At 54.8% G+C, this 9,855-nt stretch overlaps 1 protein-coding gene across 4 annotated transcripts in view; it reads right to left on the bottom strand.

Moving 5' to 3' along the window:
* Nucleotides 1-577: 577 nt before the first annotated feature.
* The window catches only part of LOC113203201 (CD109 antigen), a 37,478-nt gene continuing 28,200 nt past the window's right edge, over nucleotides 578-9,855 (bottom strand). Inside the window, exons 1-22 of one of the 4 annotated variants that reach the window (XM_026417775.2) lie at nucleotides 8,997-9,270; nucleotides 7,230-7,422; nucleotides 6,448-6,675; nucleotides 6,121-6,374; nucleotides 5,795-6,043; nucleotides 5,544-5,724; nucleotides 5,266-5,448; nucleotides 5,081-5,185; nucleotides 4,462-5,004; nucleotides 4,330-4,384; nucleotides 4,050-4,257; nucleotides 3,853-3,967; nucleotides 3,587-3,761; nucleotides 3,113-3,430; nucleotides 2,902-3,020; nucleotides 2,527-2,666; nucleotides 2,210-2,435; nucleotides 1,567-2,127; nucleotides 1,264-1,439; nucleotides 1,002-1,173; nucleotides 826-928; nucleotides 578-730 (exon numbers count right to left, since the gene is read on the bottom strand). In XM_026417775.2, coding sequence (XP_026273560.1) covers nucleotides 669-730; nucleotides 826-928; nucleotides 1,002-1,173; nucleotides 1,264-1,439; nucleotides 1,567-2,127; nucleotides 2,210-2,435; nucleotides 2,527-2,666; nucleotides 2,902-3,020; nucleotides 3,113-3,430; nucleotides 3,587-3,761; nucleotides 3,853-3,967; nucleotides 4,050-4,257; nucleotides 4,330-4,384; nucleotides 4,462-5,004; nucleotides 5,081-5,185; nucleotides 5,266-5,448; nucleotides 5,544-5,724; nucleotides 5,795-6,043; nucleotides 6,121-6,374; nucleotides 6,448-6,675; nucleotides 7,230-7,422; nucleotides 8,997-9,037 — 4,407 coding nt within the window. In that variant the 5' untranslated portion in view covers nucleotides 9,038-9,270 and the 3' untranslated portion in view covers nucleotides 578-668. Of the gene's footprint in view, nucleotides 731-825; nucleotides 929-1,001; nucleotides 1,174-1,263; nucleotides 1,440-1,566; nucleotides 2,128-2,209; nucleotides 2,436-2,526; nucleotides 2,667-2,901; nucleotides 3,021-3,112; nucleotides 3,431-3,586; nucleotides 3,762-3,852; nucleotides 3,968-4,049; nucleotides 4,258-4,329; nucleotides 4,385-4,461; nucleotides 5,005-5,080; nucleotides 5,186-5,265; nucleotides 5,449-5,543; nucleotides 5,725-5,794; nucleotides 6,044-6,120; nucleotides 6,375-6,447; nucleotides 6,676-7,229; nucleotides 7,423-7,946; nucleotides 8,167-8,996; nucleotides 9,271-9,855 lie in introns of those variants that run through there. The other 3 variants (XM_026417776.2, XM_026417772.2, XM_026417774.2) reach the window with 3 other exon arrangements.

The following is a 9,855-nucleotide window of genomic DNA, read 5'->3' as shown; positions in this document are numbered from 1 at the left end:
TTAACTTACTATTAAATTTTATTATGAACAGGACTTCAAGCAAGGAGACATTGTCAAGGTACTACTGCATTATCAGCAAACAAATGAAGTCATGAAGCCTGTTCTGGAAGCTAGTATTTTCCGGCGCACATATTTCCGAAACATTTTTCTTGTAGAGCTACTGGGTCTACCAGGGTCCTCTGAAAAAGTTTTCAAACCGGAGGAATTCGGGCTAAATAATACAACTCGACATGACTTTATATTGGCTCTGAAGGCTATGGGAAAAGTACCTGATAAGTTATTTCGAGCCTATACTGATATCAAATTTTCTCAAGAAGTAGAAAAGACAGAACGCCTCGCAGAACGCAGTGAACAGACTGAAAAGGAAATTAATTCTGAAGCTAAGTCTGATCTTTCAAAACGCAAACGAAGTTTACAAGTGAGACCTAAAAGGCAATAATGCATAATCTTATGTGCTGCAACTGGAAATGTTAATTGTTATAATCTTTGTAAAGGAAAAGAAATCACTGGTGTATTATTTACTGGCAACACTGACCTTCTTTATCATCAATGATTAGGAGGTAAAAAGAAAATCACAAATGTTTATGTTGTCTTTATTTTCAACACAGTTTTCCGTTGATTTATGCAAAATGTAGAAAAATGATGGTGAAAGGTGAAAATCTTGCGAATCAGTGCTGCTTGTCTCCGAGGTCGGCAGGGGGCGCTTCGTAGAACACACGTGCTCGTCTGCCTGCGAGTACAAAACCGTCATTGTGATATTTGTTCTCAGTGACTTAATTACAACAACATGCCCCATGGTGGTGTGGTCATAGTTCGCCCACATACTCTGGTCGTAGTAGTCATAGACTGTGACGGGCACCGGCTTCTGGTTGGACACGAGGTGCGTGCGGATCGCCGACACGTCGACGCAGTAGTCCTTGGTCTCCATCTATGACAAGAGTACCAGACCAGTCAGTCTCCGTGCAGACAAAGCGCGGACCCGACGAGTCCAGCCGACTCACCTTGTCGAAGTACAAGACGATCACAGTGTCCTGGTCCTTGGTCTCGACGCGCCGCACCAGGGCGTTAGCCTTGAGGTCCGACAAGGCATCCTCGTCTGCTGTGAAACCGGACGGCAGTGTGACCTCTACCACGGCCATGTTGCTCTCGTTGCCCCAACGCCCACCAATGAAGCTGTTCAAAAATGAACCAACATAATGAGGACTTTGATATTAAAGCCTTTACCATTTCAAATGAACTTTTAAACAAGCTCGTTGAGATTACCTAGAGCAGACGCGCAGCGCCAGGAGATTGGTAGCGGTGTTATTGTCCACGTCGACTTTGAGGTTGAACAGGGGGTGCTTCCCCACCGTATCCTCATTGAAGCTCCAGGACACCTGGGCCAGGGCGAAACCAGCGCCGTCGGCAGCCACCTCGACCTCGCGAACGTGGCGGGGGAGCTGTTTTAGGACAAGACATACTTCGGTAAGATACCAGTTGTTTAGCAGGGTGGCGCCATGAGAGAAGGGCGCCCTTCTCTTATGGTGGCGCGCAGTTCCTGGGGAGGACACCAAGGGGGACACTCACCTCCTCCTTTTGGAAGACCATGCTGGTCTTGCTGTTGACGACCATGGTCGCCTCCTTGGGGCCCTTGCTGTCGCCCGCGGCAGCGTCGGCGTACTTGAACTGCACCCTCATGTCGCCGAGCGGGAAGGAGATGAGCTCCGCCATGGAGGCGAGCGCCTGCAGCCCCACGACGGTGTCCTGGGTGGACGCGAAGCCGCCGTTGGAGTTGCGCTGCGACACTAGCCACTGCATGATGGGCAGGGCCTCGTCCAGCAGCCCGCGCGACACGTACGTCATCAGGGCGTACGCGGTCATCTCGACGTTGACGGAGTTGGGCTGCGACCAGTAAGGGTTGTCCTTGTCGCTCTCCACGGGCTTGCTCCAGAAGCGGTGGCCGGCCTCAGTGCTGGCCTTGTCCTGCAGCAGCTTGAAGGCCTTGTCCTTGGCGGGGTGGCCGGCCACGTGTAGCGCGTGCGTGGTGATGGCGATGGAGTAGGGGTCGTCCAGGCCGTCCAGGTTGGCGACGAGGTACTCGAGGGTCTTCTTGACGGTGTCCTGATGCTTGTAGGTGGAGTCGGAGTCCTGCAGACCGATTGGATGGTTAGGGTGTCAGTGAGCGCGTGCACATCCATCGCGCTGCCCGGAGGTCGCGCTGCTCGCTTACCTGGCCCTGCAGGAAGGCGGTGAGCACGTAAGCGGTGAGCGCCAGTCCCTTGGCCGCGCCGCCCTGCATGTCGCGGTGGCTCACCGTGCCCACCTCGGGGAAGGAGCCGTTCTCGGCCTGCTGCTTGGCCAGCCACGTGAGCGCCTCGTCCACCACGCGCGGCTCGACCTGCACCAGGTCGGCGGAGCGCGCCATCTCGAACGACTTGGCCACGAACGCCGTCAGCCTGTCCCGGAGGAAGAAAATGAACGAGGTGAGTGACAACGTCTCTTCCTTGGGAGGGCACGAGTGACGGGGCAGGTCGCGCCGCTACTGACCAAGTGCTACCGCTCTTGTCGCTCTCGCCGAAGGCGCTGAAGGAGCCGTCCTTGTGGCGGTAGGTCATCTCCTTCTGGTAGCCGATCTCGGAGAAGGAGCGCGCCTGGCTCTCAACGAGCGCGGTGGAGCGACGAGTGCGCTGTGCAGGGAGGAAAACCGAAGTTTGTTTGATTGCGTAGCTATTACAATTGTGAAGGTCCCCTTCGATAGAACCCTCCCCTCCCTACGCCCCGCCGCGCTCGAGACGAGGAACTCGGCTCTCGCATGCTGTACCGGCATTAACCCGTGCTCGACGGGATGGCCTACCCGCCCGGCGCTCTCGCAGCAGGAGCGCTTCTGTTCCGCCAAGTATTTACACGAGAGGCCATTCTTACCTTCAAATACTTGGAAATGACAATATTCGGCACGAAGTTCAGCATATTCTGCTCGCCGCAGCCGTATGGCATTCGGATGAGGCTGTCCAAGTTGGCAGTGGTTGGTCCGAGGATATCTCCTGTGAATTCGACACGAGATTGTCAGTTTTCAAGGGACACGGTTTTGGGTTTGCGAACAGGGTATAACTGCTGGTGATGATGCCATACTCACCAATTGCAGACACTTCCACGTTATCTGAGTCGGGCACCATGCCGGGCATGTCGATTTTGACGGTGGTTTTGAACTCCTTCTCCTTCCTGAGGTCGATGGGGATGGCCTTGTTTCGGTACTGGGGCTCGCCCTCCGCCTTGACCTTGAGTGGACGCTCCACGGCGTCGCCGGCCTTGTCCTTGGCCAGGGCCGTCACCTTGAGCATCACGTTGCCGACCTTCTTGGTCGTGATGTTGAAGGAGACACCCGCGGAGCCCTGCGCGGGCACCTCCACCGTCCTGGTTGCGCTCGTCGCGTCCGCCTCGCGCCTCTTTCGTTCTGTAACGAGAATCGTTCTAGTCAAATCTCCTCCGCCATTCACAATAAAAACCGTGAACAAGTTGCAGGATACATTTCTTTTCGAAATTTTTAATTGGTTTTGTCTGGAACGCGTGAATTTTGACACTTGTGTTTCGTGTTGACGAGGAAACTTACGCGAGGTTTTGGGTTCGACGAAGTCGAACTCGCCGAGCTTGTTGTCCATCGTGACGGTCGCCGTCGTGGGCTCGTCCATGTAGTTGAAGACCAGGACCGGCACCTCCACGGTCTCGCCGCGAATCACCGAATAGGGGAGGCTCAGCGAGGCGAAGAAGGGCCTGAACACCGTCAGCTGCGAGACAAACGATGTGCTCGTTATCGAAACGATCGTGGAACGATGTCGTAACGGTGCCGATTTTCTCTTTTATTCTCGATAGTCTCACCTTAGTCGTGTTGCTCAGGCCTAGCCCGTGCACCGGGTCGACGGCGAAGGCTGAGATGACCCACGACGTGATGGTGTCGGGCACTACCGTCTTCAGGCTCACGTTGCCGTCAGCCCTGCGACAAGAGATGGCGCACGTCGCGTTCTAAACGAGGCCAAGGCGCCGTGTGTCTACTGGAGCATGAGCCCGAGACTTACCCAGAGTCGAGTTCTTGCCACAGCCAGGTCTCCGGAAAGAGGGTGCGCAGCCTGGGCGGTGCTGCTGCTACCGCGCCGCCGGCCCCGACAGAGGCCGCCATGGGCCGAATGGCCATCTCCGGTCTGGCCATGGCGGGGGCTCCTGGGGCACCGACTGCTGATGCGAAGGCGACTCCACCGCCAAACCCGCCAATCCCATCTAGAAAGTCTAAGAACGGGGTCACAAAGTATCCGAGAGGGGTCCCATCCCCTAGCCTTACGCACTGGTCATGGTACTCACAAGTCTGTTGCTTCCTGGGAATCTTGGCGTTGGTCAGGTACGCGAGTCCAGCTTTCTGCACAGAGAACAGTCTTACACGTGTCTTGCGCCGTCTTCAAGAGCGGAACGGGCGGCGAACAGAGCGACACTCACCTTGAAGGATTCCTCGGGTGTCTCGTCCCAGCCCCGCCAGCTGCCCAGGAGGCTCTCGGCCCCCGGGCCGCCGAATGAGCCCCACGGCGAGGGCGTCGTCGACTCGTAGCTCAGGCGCTCGTTGCGCAGGTCGTCCAGCGAGATGACGTTGTTGGCCTCCTTGAGCAGCAGCACGCTCTGGTCCACGGCCAGCAGCGCCACCGTGGCGTTGGGCTTGGCAGCCACTTGCAGCATGACATCGCGGCCGGGCTCGCTGCGGCCCGGGTCGACGCGCACCTGCACCTCCGGCGTGAACCCTGTCACCTTGAAGGCCGTGACGTCGGTGATGAGCTCGCCGTTGTCCTTGACGCCGTGGACCAGGACGCGCGAGGCTGGCACCATATCATCAGAGGCCGTGAAGCGCGCGGAGGCCTCCTTCTTGCCCGCCTCGCCCTGCAGGGAGAGCGTCTGAATTTCCCGTACGCCGAGTGGCCCGATCACCAGCAGCGTCACCTTCTGTAAGGCCTGCGTGCTCTTGACGCGCACCTCCACCTCGTCTCCGACCTGCGGAACAGCTGTCGTTATTTACCAACTCACACGCATTCTGATCCGATAACGCTATAGCCCTTAGCTCCATTACCTTGACAGTCTCTTTGGAGACGTCGGCGTGGAGGTCTTCCTCTGATTCGCGCTCCTGCCGCTTTAGATGCATATAATGATGAGTGTCGGACTCCTTGTAAGTGGCCTGCAAAACACACTGAGTTGTGAGAGCGAAATTCAATCCAATCTACGCCGACCTTAACACGCTCTTCTTGTGTCGCTTACCACCAGTTGGTAGTTATCCACGTCCTTCTTCGTCTCTATCTCAAATGACACGATGCCGTTGGACGGCAACTTCTTCTCGGCCACCGTCGCTGTTTGGTTGTCGCTCCACCCTCTGCGTATCTCCAGCTTTACGGGGTTCTTGTCGTCCTGCACGGGCGCGCCGTCCAGGTCCGCAACCTTCACCTGCAAGGTACCACACGCCACAACGTGATGCTCTGACGAGATGCGTCGCTAGTCCATCCAGACCTCACACCTGCCCGACGGACACGCTAATTTACCTTCACGATCACCAACTCGCCGGCGGAGAACTGGTGCGGAGAATCGACGAACTCCAAGTCGAAGTCGTTCTTCCTGACCTGCGTGCTGGCGGAGCCGCTGGCGTTTTGCCTGCGACCCGTGAGGCCCTCGACGACCCACGCCTCAAACTGGACTTGGTTCCAGTACACTGAATCCTTCATTCTGTAAACGAAAGTAAGGCGTTAGCGCTGTGCACATCAGGGAGGATTGGGGGGGGGGGGATTTTACTTACTTCAGCTCCTCCGTGATGTCAAACTCCACTGTTGCCGTGCCGTCGATGGGCACGGTTTTCTCGATGTGCGAGGGCCTAGGTGGGCGCGGCGTGGTGGTGGTCGTCGTGGTCGTCGTCGTGGTGGCGTTGACGTCAGCGACGCCGCCGAATATAGGCACGGGGCCCATGTTGTCGTAGTCGTACACATAGTAGTAGGGCAGCGCGGCTTTGACGGTGGCCTTGCCCGCCACGGGCTTGCCGTAGGTGTACCTGCAGCAGCGTCACAGTTTAAGGACTCTCTGTCGGGCCATACTCGTTCAACTTCACTCGTCGCGCAGAAGACTCACTTTGCGTTGACGGTGACGACGATCTTGCCGTGCTTGAAGGCGACGGCGGACGGCGCCTTGACTGACGTCTCGAAGGTCGGGAGCACGTACTCGGCCACGGAGAACACCTTGTTGACCTTCGGCGAGCCGGCGAGGGACGCCGTCACGGTCCAGTCGCCCAGCACGGGCTGCTCGGAGAGCTGCAGCACGGTGGACCAGATGCCGCTGCGGGTGTGCTCCGACGCCCACTGCTTGATGCGGTTGCCCTTGCCATCCTAACGGTTCAAGGTCAAGGGTCAGGGGCTGCCTCGGGTAAACGGAGAGGTTTTGCTGCGTCGCGCGACTCACCGTGATGTAGATCTCGAGCGGCGCCTGCACGGTGGGCCTGAGCCGGGGGTCGAGGGCCAGCACCCGGATGCGCACACCTTGCCCGGGCTTGTACTGGGCCTTGTCCGTCTGGATGAAGAGCGACGCGTTCTTGGTGCCGAGCGTCAGCTCCGTCGAGTTGAACCATCGTCCGTCGCCCTCGCCGCCGCGGGCACTTAAGACAATTTTGCCGGTGCCCAGTTCACCCACCTGCAGATGCGTGATATTAATGTCGTATCATTAAAGTTCATGTCTTTTAAAGACGGGGCTTATTCATATGAATTTATTTTTGATTTCTTATTATGGCAGGAAAACAACATCCCCTCTTATCAGAAGAACCCCATGCCCGTCTCGTTGCGCTTCGCTTCCCGGCTCCGCCCTCAATCAGCTGTTTGTGCCGTTTATGTAGTTGACCTACCACCGGTTCAAACAGCCTTTTCAAGGAAATATGCCAAGTATGTCAGCAATCTAGTTTCCGTGAACTGCAGAGCCCATCGTGCTCATATCGGCTCTGATATTGTCGCTATCGCACGATGAGGGAAGACCCATTGGTGCATTTTTGTAAGCTTCGCAACAACTCAACCCTTGTGTATTCGTACAGTCTGGGCGGCCGTGACCTTGCGCGGCCTTGGCCACCGGTTGAGTTAGTCTCGAGCAGCTACTCAATCTGATTGGATAAGACAATCTTGAAGCAGGCTTCATAGTTCTATTTTAGCCAAAGACGGACTGGTTCCCTGGCTTCACGAGACTAAGTCGAGACGTACCTGTAGGCGGGCGGTGCGCGAGCTGTTGGGCGGCACTACCACGTCCTGGGAGTAGGTGCGGTTGACGCCGTCGTCGCGAGACACCAGCTCCAGGTGGACGGTCGTGTCCTTGTCGCCGTCGTGCATGGACACGGCCACGGCGTACTCGGAGTTGGGCCGCACCGTGAGGGGCGCCAGCACCGTGTACCTCATGCTGAGGTGGTCAAAAGAAGGAAACATACACTTAGCATGGGTGCGTCCTTTTCAGCTAACTTCCATCACGTCCATCACGTCGATCGCGTCGATCGCGTCGATCGCGTCGATCGACGTGATGGAAGTCGGTTGAAATCTACGTTGTTTTTCGTTGAAAATGCAGGAAAAACAAATAATGTTGATCGGCAAGTGATGTGCGTTCAAACATGATAATACATTTTGCCCGAAAACTGTTTTTGAACGAGATCCAGGACAGAGACTAACCTTTCATCTGCACAGCGCAAACGGCGCGAAGCAGCAGCGATTCAAATGGGGACAAAGACTATATCTTCTTTTAAGCCATTTTATGATGGAAAGTGGCAGAATACGGGAGTGTTAGACTAAATACTATTCATAGTAACGTTAGATAAGTGTTTTAAATGCATTTTCAACGAAAAACAACCTAGATTTCAACCGACTTCCATCACGTCGATCGACGCGATCGACGCGATCGACGTGATGGAAGTTAGCTAAAAAAGGACGCACCCCATGTCGAGCTACCTCTCGCCGTCCGGGTCGGACGATGCGCCGTGTGCGCAGGTCGGCCCTGCCGGCCGCACTGACAGTATAGTACACCGGCCGGCAATCGGATAAGGGCGATGATAACGCCTCTCCAGGACGGGCGCTGAGCTCGGCGCTGAGTCAGCGGTCAGCGTGAGTCAGCCGCGAAAGCACTGATTGGCCTGGAAAGCGCGTCAGCTGGCTGGACGGCCCGGGCCGGGGCTTTCAGAGCGGAGACCGCAGTGCTACCCTCTTGCGCGGCAGGGGTCATGGCGCCTTAGGGTTCAAAAGTCAAAAGTACGTCCTATCTTTAAAGGTTTTATTTTTTCAGATTTATTTGGTAGGGAGCTTGGCGCCTGCGAGGGTTGGGGTAGGCCACCCCGCGGTACACGCATGCGCTGCAGGCAAGATGTTGCCTACCTATCAGGCGCTATAAGGCTTGCCTGGGCTTAACTCATTGGCAAGGATCGTAACGGCAAATGACGGAGGTATACTTTCTGAATGATTACGGGTGGCAGGAATAGAGTAGGGAAACCGAGATGTACCGGTGTACTAAGAGTTTCACTGCGTCAATCCTATCAAATAAACATTTAGGCTGTGAGACGGGAGAAGGGGATACGTATAGACATTGTACTTTTCAGGAAATCATAAAAAACTATTTGCAACCAACTTTCTAGAAATTTTATAATGAATCACTACATTGCCATCAAGGTTATTATTGCAATAATAATAAGTTACATGTAACTTTACATTTTTTCACTATCAACTTTACAGTCTCTCATTACGCTTCTTCAGTTACATAGGGCTTGTCTCTTTTCTCCAGCATGACGGGAAGAGACAAGTAAACTTAATTCTGCTCTCATGTTCAAAATTTAGATATAAATAATTATTGAGAGATTGGCTAAAAGAGTTATGTCAACTTGTATGCATGAAATGCAAAAGGAAGTAAGTCGAATTAACTTGTTGCACCACATGTTGTGAAATGAGGTTCAAACCGTTTGAGAAAAGACAACGCACCAGGTAATACATACTTACATGGCTGTTTTAAAAAAACTAAGAGAATGATCTTCTGTCATTTTTCTGCGCACTTCTTCTTGTACAGCTACAGTCTAGAGACTAGGTTAGGTGAGAGCTCCTCAACTCCATGACATCTTTGCTATTCGAAGCACGGGCCATAGCAATCAAAACGAAATACATTTTCTACTTGTATCAGGGACTTAAGTGGTAAATTTCAAGACACCTGTCTACCTTGGCATTCACTTGCATCGAAGACTTAAACTTAAACCAAGCCTGTCACAACAACCAGTGCCTATGCCGTGCGGTGTCTTCTGCTTCTGCTCTGACGGCGGACCATGAGAAATTACGCGTTGCGTATGAGTTTTGGCTTGGTCGGAACTCGACTCGAGCCTGGTACCTGCGTACCCGGCAGGACGAAGGGGGCCCCCCAAACACTGAGAGGGGGAGGGGGGGCGGAAACTGACGATTACAAAAAAAATGAGGCCATTGCCCTTTCCCACACTCCCACTAGCTACAGAAAAAAATGCGACAAAAAATGATTGCAAGGATGAAATGTGTTATCCCACCGTTACAATCACGCCCCCGCCAAGAAAACGTCCAGTAGGGGAATCCCACTTGATGGTCACGTCACCTACTGGGAGTGGCAGGGAGGGGGAGAAGGGCGCGCTCGCGGCCGGCGCCCCAGCCTAGCCAGTGGCCTAGCCGGCCCGGCGGCGCATACCCTAGGGCCGACGCCTGCCTGAACAGATCGATCGATAGCGGCCAAGTGACGCTTTCCTCGTATCATTTGCGACCGGAGATTAGGTCGCGTGTAAATTTGTGTGTGTTTGGGCGCGCGCGCTTCTGTGGGTGTATGTGGAAGAGGGGAGGGAGGGAG

This window comes from Frankliniella occidentalis, unplaced genomic scaffold, assembly GCF_000697945.3.
Source record: "Frankliniella occidentalis isolate FOCC.00 unplaced genomic scaffold, Focc_3.1 Scaffold31, whole genome shotgun sequence".
Lineage (NCBI taxonomy): Eukaryota > Metazoa > Arthropoda > Insecta > Thysanoptera > Thripidae > Frankliniella > Frankliniella occidentalis.
This window is presented reverse-complemented; position numbering and strand designations above follow the sequence as displayed.